At 50.1% G+C, this 12,890-nt stretch overlaps 1 protein-coding gene across 31 annotated transcripts in view; it reads right to left on the reverse strand.

Annotated features, from left to right (window-relative positions):
* Cac (calcium voltage-gated channel subunit cacophony) overlaps positions 1-12,890 on the reverse strand; it is a 99,786-nt gene that overhangs the window by 38,427 nt on the left and 48,469 nt on the right. For 27 of the 31 annotated variants that reach the window (XR_011799508.1, XM_072000579.1, XM_072000575.1 and 24 more), the window contains 2 exons: positions 1,880-1,994; positions 1,204-1,598 (listed from right to left, as the gene is read on the reverse strand). Coding sequence is in view for 29 of the 31 variants with exons in the window: in XM_072000579.1 (XP_071856680.1) it covers positions 1,204-1,598; positions 1,880-1,994 (510 nt within the window). In the remaining 2 variants the exon portion in view is untranslated. Of the gene's footprint in view, positions 1-212; positions 314-1,203; positions 1,599-1,879; positions 1,995-12,890 lie in introns of those variants that run through there. The other 4 variants (XM_072000572.1, XM_072000600.1, XM_072000587.1 and 1 more) reach the window with 3 other exon arrangements.

Below are 12,890 nucleotides of genomic sequence, written 5' to 3' on the forward strand. Positions count from 1 at the left end.
ATAAATCTGTAATAGAAAGATGAAACGTATATAAAACTAAGGAGACTAGTCGAACGCACACAAACTGCCAGGAACAACGGGGGATTAGTTAGTTAGTTAGTTAGTTAGTTAGTTATCAATCTGCTGCTCGACTGTTCTCTGTTACTGCACTCTGTACTGTTACTTATGGCGTTTGTATCGTTTGCCGTTTCGCAGAACTGTGACTGACTCACTTGGAATTTTCGAAACCAGCTTTAGCGGTCTGAGGACCCTGAAGGAACGTAGCATACGCAGGTCGACGTCCACGTTTGTTTCGGCGAACACGGTCATCGACCTAATCCAAGGATTACTCTAGAATCTATCTGCTCGGCCGAAAAAAACCGATCGACGTGCGATCTCCTTAAATCTTAAATCAATGCGGAGAAAGATCCTTTCGTTGCGTCGTCGTTAAGTTTCAAGCGAGTTTTCGTTCGCGCGTAAACGTTTCTCTGTTCGACGTCGTAATCGATCGTCGGCTAAGAAATCGAAATGCGTAGGACGCGGCCAACGACGCGGAAAGAAAGGCTTTCTCCGTAAACAGGGCTCCTCGAGGCGAGCGTAATCGGAGGGATAAGAGGGGGTGTGGTGGTTTAACGCGAAATCATCGAAACGGAACGCGCTGGAAATTCGATCAAAGCCTGACCAAGTAACATTCTCCTCGTCCACTGTTTTCCTCTCCGTGCGTTTTCTTACGAGACGAAGCGAGTGCGCGCGCGATGCACATCGCCGTTCAACGACCAACAGAGAGACAAAGAGACAGTGGTAGATGGAAAAAAGTGGAAAGAGCAAGAATGCGCTCGTTCGTTTGCACGGAGTAGAAGAACACCGGAGGGGGGGGGAGGGCGGGGGGAATGGAGAATGAAATGATGAGTGAGCTCGCGGTGAAACAAAGTAACGAGAAAAGTAGAAGGAAACGAAAGTACGTAAAACTCGAGCGATGAGCTTTCGCGAATTTTAACGAAGGATGATCCCTGTTTTCCGTATTCCTGGGCTGTTTTACATCTCTCAATCTCTCTCTCTCTCTCTCTCTTTTTCGCACGCGCGCAAATCGATCGACGGGACTTTCGAACTCGAACCGAGAGCGGAGGAATACGGAAAAGCGAGATCTCCCGTTGTCAAAGATCGTCCCGGAGAAGAAAGGGGAGAGTATCGGTAGCGTAGAATAATAGAAAACGATTCGCTCACCCGGTCACCACGACGAAGAAATCCATGATGTTCCAGATGTTGCGCAGATAGGAGCCACGGTGGAGGACGAAGCCAAGGGCGAGGATCTTGAGGCTCGCCTCGACGCAGAAGATCCCGAGGAAGTAGATTTCCGTGGCCTCGAGCTTCTGCGCGAGTATGGTTTTGTCCTGCTTCGGCAGGTGCTCCTCGAGGGCGAGGACTACGCAATTGGCGATGATGGTGAGCAGGACGGCGTACTCGAAGGGCGGCCATTCGATTATGAAGCGAGTATGCTTCCTGATGCAATTATCCTCCGACAGGATGAACAACGACGTAGTGCCCTTGCCACCTGCCCCACCGCCACCCGCCCCTCCGCCCTGATCCCGGCCTGGCGCCATGTCCACCAGACCAGGTACCTGTTTACAACGTTTTCCTTCCGTTTAATCTCATCCTATTCCCTTTCTTACCATCCGTATCCTTCCTCGATACTCTATAAATTCAACGCGATTCTTTTCCCATTATTCCGTAACCTCTTGATAACGACCGTTTCATCTCCCCCCGAGAAACCGAACGTTTTCCGACACGAACAAGCAAGACAGACGATACCTGTCCGAGGTCGAATGCCCAGCGATAACCCGATCCCTTCGCGACAAACCAAAGAAAACTGACACATAGATTTTTCGAGTTCGCCTCTTACCTCCCCTCCAAAGCTAGTCCAGTCACCGAGACCACTCAGTCCGGCCAACCTCGGCCTTCTCCTGTACTGACTCGCGTATCCAGGGTCCCTTTGTGCCGCCTCTTGCGCTGCCAACCTGCAAATCACGCAAGATAAAAGGTGTTAGCCAGCGAGCTAAAACTCACGGTGTGTTATCGGGCACGCGTATGCGACGGCACACCTTGCCAACAGAGGATACCATCGATTTTGCAAACTCGTAGTTCGCGGCGTGTCACCGGCAAACACGGAAACGAATAGGCGACCGCGAGAAGCGGACGCGATCGCGTTCGACTTTCGTGATACGCGACATTCGACCGAGCAATTTCGGCGAGAGATTCCGCCTGTCGAGATAAGAAATGCAAAGTCACGCTACCGAGGCATTGCGACGCGATCAAATACGCCAGGAATATACGTACAGAGCGTGATTATTTTTGGGAGGATAAGAATCGCCTGGTCGGATGGTAGTTGCCAAGTGTTTCGCCAGAGAGGTCGTTAATGGCCAGCGCGAGCATATAATACGCCGCTGAGGCTAATTAACTACATTAGCCGAGACTTTTGCAGCTAGAAGCCTGCCACGTGCGTGGCTTCTACTCGTAGGAAAGTGCAATCAAGGTAGCCGGTAATGCAATAACTCGCGACAAGGATACCGCATAGGACATCCGTGCATTTTGTCGCGTGCTGCGTGCCTTCTAGCTCGATACATAGCGGGCAAGCCTCGTTGCCAGATTACGTTCTATTCACCGAGCCTTGATTCTCTATTCAGCTGCGATCAGCGTTACCATCCTTAACGAGTTCCAGCTCGTTTACGAACAAGACGATCAACTCCTTGTTGCGTCGAACCGCGAGCAGATCGTTTACCCTCCGTATCGTCCTCTGTGAGGATCGAACGTTCCTCCGACGATACGTAACAGATACGATAAGAAAAGTATTTTGATTAGCCGACCTTTCTTTTCCCAATTTACCGATTCTAGGAAAAAGGTTGGCTGCTGAGTTTGCACAACGCGCCACAGAATATATTCTTGATCGATGGTAGTCACACTCGGGATGTTCCTGGGAATCCGCTAAAGTGCTCCTTAAGTTCTTCCGAGAACGCTGCAACTCGAGAATGCCCCCCGATGCCCTTCGTTCCACAACGAGAGTAATCGAATAATGCAAAATTTCCAGCGGCGACGAGTTTCCTCTTTAAAAAATGGTATCCTCGTTTCGCCGACCTAACGTCCGACATTGAATTCGTTCGATCGTACGTCTTTATAACTCGGTTGGCGATTATCTTTCGTCGATCAGACGTCTTTGCGTGATACGTGATAATTCGTGATACGGCAGAGACTAGTTGCGCGTTGTTAACATCAACCGCGTGAACCGATACATCGCGTAAACGTGTTTCAACTCACCGAATCGGTGCAATTCATTCGTCGATACGACCGTTGCACGGACCGTTCGATCAACGCGAACTACAAACGTCGTCCGGTTGCGACGAAATTCCACGAGACTGGCACGAGTTTTCCACGATTTCTCAGGATCTAAAAATCCCAATGTCCTCGGCCTTTCTCCTCGTTTTTCAAATCTATGCTCCACGCGTACGGGAACGGCGTGATCGAAACGAGAGGACGAGCGCAATCTCGTCGATCAATTAATAACGATTTAATTTAATCAAGCCGTAGATACGAAGTCCATTGTCGATGCAAGCGATAATTTGCCACCTACGCCGACCTCGTACACGCGAAACGCATCAACACGGCATTATCAGTCAGCCACGGTGTCGTAATAACGATAACAACGTTACCTATCGACGCAATCATCGTTGTTATATTCTCATTCGTTACGTCAACGTTTAATTAACCACGTTCGAACCAGAAAGTCGACTTTTCGACTGTTTACGTTTTAAATCCAATCCGTCTTGCACGAATCGAAATAACTCGTATCGTCGAAAATCGTCTTTTCCTCTCCGTACAAGGTCCCTCGGATAGGCTGGTTAAACGCGAAGGAAGCGCGTTAGAATTGCAAGCGACTCCCTGTCAGATTGACCGTTCGTTCGTCCGTTCGGCCCGACAGAACGTCTCTGAATTATTGAAATCGAAGCGCGAATAATTGATAGAGCGTAGCCCGTATATCGGTAAGATCGATAGTACTCTCGAAAATGAGCCAACACGGACCGCCTCCGAGCAGTTCGACAGCGGAGAACGACGCGTCGCATCGCCTAACACCGTTCGGTCCTCGTTCGAACCGCCTCGATGATCGTTACGTCAGCAACAGGTGCAACCTATTGCCGATTACGCACGGGCGAAAAGTTTCGGAATTTAACCGATCGGACGCGTGTCGAGTCGAAATCGTTCGCGCTTTTCTTCGTCGGACAAATCGGTCTCGGTTAACGCCCGATTCTGTACGCGCGATCGAGTTTCGCTCCATCGAATGGCCGGCGATCGAGTCCGAGGAACGTCGCGCCTTCGAGCGATTTACGATAGAAATCGTTGTTGACCCGAGGATCGCCGGGAATTCTCGGTAAATTACCGACGAACGAGTCGCGACACCATGCTCTCCCATTCGAAATTGCGAGAGTCGAACTAACTTTGCGTCGTCGAGCTAAAAATCCGAGTTAAAAACCCGTGACGAAGGTTAATCGCGATTTATGCTAGGCAACGCCGCCCAAAAGGACTTTTTACAGGTTACCGAGCCACGATCCGTAGCACCGAGATCCGTGCCAAACCCTCGTGTCGCCGGCCACCCGTGTTTTTTATTCGCGGTAATTAATACAAGGGCTCTTTCGCCCCTCTCTCCCTCTCTCTCTTTCTCTCTCTCTCTCTCTTCGATGCGTTCGTCTTTCCGACGATCTCGATCGTTTCGTTGGCGCATGCCCAAGCGCGCTACGTCGTCCGAACGTTCGCGATTCGATCGTTTCTCCATGCGTCGCGGGGCAAAGTCGACGGACTCGTTACCAACGGGATCAACGAACTCGAAATCGTTTCGGCGTGGACGATTTCCGGCGAAAGGCTGAGATCCTATCGATCGAATATATTCGGCGCCGCGGTTCGTAGTTGGCTGGAATTAGCCGGCGTATGGTCGAACCTGCGACGCAAAACCTAAAGTCTGGTCGATCGTAACCGATTGATTACGTCGTCCAGTTTCTCGAGGAAAACGGAAGGGAACGTGGCGGTTCTTAAACGCGAAAAATCGTAAAACGTTTACCGGAACGGAGAAAACGTGGGAACGGAGGAAGGCGGAACGGCGTATTTTTGCTGCACAAATACCATCCTTGACTCTTACCGATCCACCCGACGAATTTGCAGAGCTCGCGAATTTACTTTGGAAAAATTCACGAAGGAAGACGAGAATAGCTGGTCGGGTTACGGCCTGAAGAAGATGGAACGTTCGCGAACCAGCGAACGGGAGAAGGAAGATGCGAGCAAAAATAATTGGCCTTCGATTCCAGATCGTGAACTAACGAGGGAGCAGTCGTGAGAGAAGGCCATTTTTTTCATCTTGTTGCGGGTATAAATATGCGCGATATCGAATTTTCCGACCCGAACTATCGCGAGAAAACGTTCGAGGTGCAAGATATTCGTTCGTTTCGATTTTCCATGATCGGTCCTTTGAATCTCTGCTCTCGGACGACGAACAATTATCTGGATGCTATAAAAGAAAGCAAACGTGTTGCGGCGTCTCGTCCGACATCCTAGTTGACGGAACAGCGTACCAGCGTCGAGAAGCATCGAGATTAGTGTCTATTCGTAGCAACTGGGACGGCACTTAAAAGTTTATTATGGCTCATCAGTTATCGACGATACTTCTCGAGAGTTATTAATATCTTTCGGGAAATCAATATGAAAGACGTGACGCCGCGCTATAACGGATCTCCTTGAAAATCGTTGTATCGGTGTGCATGATTCTCGCGTTAACCCTTCCCGAAGTCGTTTAGTCAGCCACTAATACGAGAGACTATCCCTGTTACCCTTAATTTCTACCAACGATCGACGAACCAACGGTCTCGACGTTCCAGCCGTTGCAGTACGTCGTGGTTATAGGTCGGCGTTATTCCTGGCATAACGACGCGTTTTCGGTAATGCGTGGAAGAAACTCGAGCGAATTAAGGCCAAGTTTATCAACGATATCAACCGTATCGTGTTTTTTAAGCAACCGGGTTTGCACGCAACGAGAAACTTCCTCCTAACCTCGGCGCTCTCGAAACAAGCACGGTATATCTATACAGCGACTGATCGGCGCAGGCGTCCCGTTTGCGAGCGAAAATCAAATATCCGCGAGAGCAAGGCATCGCGAATATTCGATTTCTCGATGAACGTGGCAGTCGCGATCGCTCTTGAAAAAGTGTTTCAGACGGAAGAAGCGCGACGCGACTCGTTCGAAGAAAGAGAAAGGTAAATCATGGAGAAATCACGGAGAAATCACGGAGGAATCGTCGAGGGTTAGAAAAACGCGATATGGAATAAGCGTGACGGAGGTGGGGGGTGGTAGACGTTATCGTGCTCGAGTCCTGATTCATCCTTGAAGCAGCTCCCACGCGGTACGAGGCGCAGCCCGAATAGAGGTTAACGTTAAACCGAGAACGGTCGAGAGGAATATATTCGAGCGGAAGAAAGGGTAGAGGGCGAAGGAAGAGCGAGAGAGCGAGAAAACTGGGAAGAGAGACGAGAAGATAGGGGGATGAAATTGGCGGCCGACTAAGAATCGCAGCAGCTCGAGTGCGCCGGTCGCACCACCCTGGGTCGCAGGGATTCGGGCTGGCGCGCAGCCGAATCGCCGCTCTGCGCCACGTGCGCAGTATATCTGCCGCCTGTGTGTCCGGCATCTTGCTGTCTGCTGCTTACCTTCCTACCTTTCGATCTCTGCTCGTCCGTCTACCTACCCTTTGCCTCGTCCCGTGTTTTTCCACCACGTGCACGCTACCAAAGCCGATCGAACGATCCTTAGGATTACGAGCACCGGTCGAAGCATCGTCGCCGACTCGTTCACAGGCTGCGATCGTCGCTCTCCACGAGAACGCGTCTCCGGGGCGTCTCCCGGCAGCCAGCTGTGCCGCGCTGCGACCGCGATCGTTACCCGAAAAGCCGGCTAATGTCGCCCTCTAAATGCGCGAAACGATCTTGCCAAAAAGCACCGGAGCACCGAAAGCGCTGTGACGCGAGCATCACGGCGCCCACCCGTTCGACACCTCCACCGTCTCGCGCTTTCTCTCTTTCTCTCTCTCTCTCTCTCTCTCTCTCCCTCTCTATGTCTCTCTCTTTCTCTCTCTCTCTCTCTCTCTCTCTCTCTCTCCCTGTCGCGCTTTCTCTCCGACACACACACCTCGATTCTCTGGCATCTCCGCGATATCGAGGCTACAGTCGGCGACGTTGCGGAGCCACCTAGGGAGAGGGGGTTCCTGGTGACGTCACCTCTCCGCCATTTTGTCCGGTGACGTCAACCCAACCACGACCATCACGACCGCCACTACCGGCCGCGTACCTTCCACACTGCTCTACGTTTTCGCAGGATTCTTCCGTCAACCGGCTGCGTACCTCGTTCCGATCCACCACCGCCTATCTAATTTCCTTTTTTGCGTTTTCGAAATTTCAAACTACCTCCGACGATGCAACGTATCCGTCAGATCAAACAACGACACGAAAACGATGATTGTAACGTCGGGTCTAGCGTTTAGGGTTCGACGGTGTGATCCGATCGACCGTACGTGCTCGTAAACGCAAAAAAGGTGTTGTCGGGCCAGTCGCGGTTGTAGGAACGTGCAAGCGTCCCAGCACGCCGTTGGCTAGTGCGTAAATCTAGGTCGAGGTAGTACGGCCGTGGGCAACGGCATTCGGGGGAATTCGATGCAGCGGTTCGCTTATGCTCGGCGTCGAGCGACGCGATCACCCTGCATAACGTTCGTCTTAATTATTCGATTCGAAACGCTCCAGGCAGCAGTCGATCGACCGCGGTAATCGCATCAGCCGGTCACAGCGTGCCAAGATTTTTCGCTAACGGACACGCGTCACGCGGTAGCACCCGTCCGATACTACGATACTTTGCGTCACGTGTGCCGGATAAACTTCCAGAGGAAAGAAATTCCCAGTACCTCGTTCAACGACGAGATCCCGTTTGCAACACGTAGCGAGTAGGACGCGTGGAAGCCGAAATTAATGACAAGAAGAACGTTCGATATTCATCTGGAAACCGTTCTATTTGAGAAATTACTACAGGAAATTAAATTTGCACCATGTTAAACGGAGAGACGCGTTGAACGTCGCTGCTATCAATCGTTATTCGACGCCTTGACTCGCAACTTTGCTATGTCGCAAAGGATACTATACTTCCTCTATCGATAGTATGCCAGGTGTTATCGATTCTTTTAACGAGGATATAGAAATCACCGGTTGCGCGCGGTCTCTCGTATTCAGATTTTATTCGACGGACGACTCTGTCTGTCCTGAAAGCTGCCGCTGCTAACGTAGCGACGTTGCAAGTTTGCGTTAACCTGGAGATTACTCGACTACTCAGCGATGGAGTTTGTCGGTTCTAACTTTACCATATTTCGTCGACCACTACCGAATCGTTCGCGTTCGACATGCATCGACTACCCTGATGCAAAAACAGGGACAGATCGATGACGCTATTCCGACTGCCTCGTGACGACGTCTTTAGGTCCGATTCAAAAACGTTGATCGTACGTGGAAATTCGCACGAGATCGAGAGCTCGGCCGAATCTCGAAATTGGGCAACTTCGTCGATACCGATCCTTCCAACATACGGTTACCGGGAAAAGGCAGATTTTATGAAAATTTGCGCTCCAGTGGACAAAAAGGAAAAAGACGAAGAGATGGAGCGCAATTGGAATACCCACGGTCTAATGCGGACGAACCTGATACGAAGCCGAGGCACCATAAATAGCGCTAATAGCATCGTCTGCGCGTTAAACCCGTGTAAACGCAGGCGGACGTCGGTGAGAAACGGGCGTTGGAAAGCGAGGGAAGGCCAGCGTTAAAGAGCCACCTAGCCATAATAACCGCCTACGTATCCCGGTAAAATTACCTTTCGGTCTATTTGCCCCCAGAAACCGGGGTTACGTCAGCTGTACACGTGTGCCACGAATACGTGTATCCGTTTCGTTTCGACAGTTCCCCTCCGTTCCCCTAACGCGCCCTTGCCCTGCTGCTACCACCACCCCTGACGAATTGTTCTGCGATCGCGCGTTATGTCACTGCGTACGTTTACGTGCACCTCGTGTGCCTCGTGTGCGAGTACGTCGATCTACGTGCACTGCCTAATCACAGCCGCATCCCCTCGACTTCTCTACCTTCCTCCCGACCCTTGTCACATATCTATCGTATACATCGCTCTCGTATTAACCTGACGATGTTATTAATCGCAATGGAAATTTGCCACTCGTCCGATAGAATCGAAATTTCGGACGGCCAGAATAAATTATCGACGATGGACGATCCTGCCGTTGTTATCGAGTGCGATAAAAACGTCATGTTCGTGGAGAAAGACGAAATTTCGAGTAGCAAACGGACATTAAATACTCGCGAATAAATCGTCGATCGTGAGGAAACAATTTTTTATCGAAGAATATAGAAATTTACGCGTGTAGAGTGTAGGCAACAAGCGTTTGCAAAAGTGGTAGTAATATGCAAATTTAATTGACCACGATAGCGAAGAAAGCGGATACGCGAGTTCGTTTTAACGCGTTTATTCGTCGTCGCTGCTATAAACGCATCGTCTGCGTCTAAACGCATGCGTTTTAGAGCAGCCCGGCGGGCAGCAACGATCACACCGCGTACTTTAGCTTCGCTGCGATGCGTCGATCGAAAACGCGAATCGCGTTCCGACTACGGCCGTCGTCTCGAACGATCAAATTTTCCTCGAGATTTTCCAAACTCGCGACAGCCACGTCCCGAAGATAAACTTCTGCTCGCAATCGTAAAGGACACTCGAGAGAGAACCGTTACGCTCCGACATCGAATTACAGACTTTCGGAGACAGTTTCTTACGACTATATATAGAAATAGATATTAAATCGTCCCATGGAGTTCGTTCATTCGATCGTTCTTCGAACGTACTTTCGTAGATCGAAAATAACGAACGAGTACAACGAAAAATCGAACGTTTATTTTCACCGAATGATTTAACGAATCGAACATCTACCAGAAAATGATGCAATGTGATTTACGCGCGAAAGATCGATATCGTTGCGATAATTTACGACCGATTAACCGATGCTACATTGCGGAATGCTATAAATCGTATAAAACCGAATGTCGCAGCCGGTGATATCGAGTCGAAAAGCGATTTCCGAGGCGAAAAACGCGAAACAGCCCTGGCAAGCCCAGGGCAAACGCGCGAAAGAGAGGCGCGATCGCTGGCCCTGCAAATATTTGCCTAACTTGTAAACTTATAAACAGTCAAGAAACTGTCGATCGAAACTGTTCTCTGCTCGACGTGCGCGAGTCAATTCGATTAGATCGCAAGAATTAATTCGATTTGCGCGACACAAAAATTCCTAGGGAGGACGATCTTTCGATCGTTGGCGGTCGTCGACAGTTTGCCGATTCAACGACGAGCAACGGCGATGAAAAACAATGAATGAGAATCTGAAAGAAGGACGAAGGAACGTTGGGAAGGGGAAGAGGATTCCTGGCAGGGCTGCCTCCAGATTGGCGAGTGCTCGAGCACCAGTCACGACCGAGGATAAAACTGTATAACTATGTGGCTCGTAACGTCGAGACGAAAGGGGACGGCTATAAACGAGCGAGATCGTCTGGCGCCTGAGAACGTCTCGAAACGCCGCTGCGAGACGCGCATCTATGATTTTAACTCTTTCGGACGAACAGCGACCGACAAAGAGGAATCGAGAGAAAGAGAAGGGAAGGGGATGGAACAACGTCATGGCCAGACGTCTGACTCGTCCCACGCCCACGCTCCTCGCCACACACGCCATTTCCGAAGAAGTTGCACCAACCAGTGCGGATACGTCTCGTTCGTTTTAGCGCTCCGGAGAAAATCGTCCTGCCTCGACTGCTCGGTTAGCGCGGACATTAGCAAAATCGTTCGGTATCTTTAAACGCGATTTGATTACTCGACGACACGTATGGAGCTATCAAAGACGAACCACTTCGATACCTATGTACCTAGGACCTGAGTGACCTATTTTCGTCCAGCGAAGCCGAACGTTGGCGAGACGTTGCCGTTCGATTCCTATCGAGTAGGACGCGTAACCAAAGACGGGCATTACGGAGGTGACGTTGTTGGTGGCTACCTCTCGAAATTTCCTCCTACGCGTTATCGTGGCGGTCGGCGGGAAACGCGCGTGGCAGCTCGAGGATCGCGAAATCCTACGTGACTCGCGGCGGAGGAGCAAGGAAGAAAGAGGCGGGAGGAAGGTGGCAGGAGGTCGAAGGAAGGTTTCGTGAATCGGAAAATAAAGCACGACGCGGCAACGGTCGTTCCGCGTATTCGAATGGATGATTTGGTGACTGACGCGAGTGAATGAGCGAAACACGCGACCGTGAAAGAACCGTTCCAAGAAGCTCGTATTCATTGATAAGGGGAACCGATTAACCGACCGTTCACTGTTCGCCGAAGGATGCTAATTAGAATATGCAAATTCGGTTACACGTATAATTCCTAGAAATTTCTGCCACTAAAACAATTTTTGCCGAGTCAATGGATGCGATAACGCGGCGTACTCGTGGAAATTCCGCGCAATATCTCGACGTGTAAACGAATACGAGTTCGCGTTCACAGCGATAAAGTTGGAAAATCGAATTTAGATTTCTCGGAAAGTTGGCGCGCGTCAAACAACCACTCCGATGATTTACCGTACCGCTTTTCCCCTTCGAAGTTGACCGCTTGACCTACCAATCTGTTTCAAATATTTTCAAGTAAAATTTTATATATACGAGATAGACTCGTAACTGGAGAATATTCGATATCAACCCGACGAACGTTGCCTCTTTTTTTTCTTCCCCCTTTTTATTAAAATTTCGCGACGTTCGGCTCGACGGAACGTTATCGTTGCGTTGTAAATCTCGCCAATCGCAACGAGAAAAGCTGTAAATGATAATCTCCACGAAGGTTTGAATATTCCAACGACCCATTAAACAAACTACGATCGCAAAGTTGGTACTTACGGTAGCGCGTGTGCCAAACTCGTTTCCGTAGCTGTTCTCGCTAGTCTGACCACGCACGTACTTGTACTACTTAAAAGACCGGACGTGCCAAGCGCTGCCCTTTCTACCGCACCTTCCAAACGTCTAGCTTCTCGTACCGCTTTTGGCAGGACGCGTCTACCCCGGATCGATCTCTTTCTACTTGATCGCAACGCATTTTCCACCCAAGATTTTACTTCGATCCCGAGACAAATTCCAACGTTTCGACCGCGTCGATTCGCGTTGTCGTTACGCGATGAATTCTAGAAAACGCTGGGGAATGCAACTCGAATAAATAGATGGCGAGGCCATTCGATGTAGACAACGGGATCCTTGAACTATAACATTCTAGCACGAATGATACAACTCTTGGCCTTCGATGAATCGCGATTCGTCTAATTGAAAGCGCGGCTAGTCGGCTTCGCCGAACCGAAAGCGAATCGTTGGACGCGGGAACGCGACGCGTGCCGTTCACGTTCCACGAAACCGGACGCGTCGTTGGAACGCTGAATCGCGCTTTTCAAATCCTTGAACTATGACGTTATAACACCGACGTAACTTAAACGATTATTTAGATCGTGGAGATAGCGTGCGGGAGAGGGAGAAGGAAGAGTCGACACAGTTTTTTTACATTAGCGTTCTTACTTTTCCAATACGGCGCACGATAAATTACCGCTGTTCAAACTTTCCATCGCGCTCGTAGCGCGAGACGAATTACGTTTCTTTCGCGGCGGAGCGCTTTACGAATTCGATCGGAAAGATTTCTTTCACCGAGACGATACTCTTTGCTACGTACAACTTCGATGTCCGTCTGTTACCCTGTTTAATCCTATCGTTGATCCTATCGCTGTTCGTAG

The sequence above is a fragment of the Bombus fervidus genome, chromosome 3 (assembly GCF_041682495.2).
Source record: "Bombus fervidus isolate BK054 chromosome 3, iyBomFerv1, whole genome shotgun sequence".
Classification (NCBI taxonomy): domain Eukaryota; kingdom Metazoa; phylum Arthropoda; class Insecta; order Hymenoptera; family Apidae; genus Bombus; species Bombus fervidus.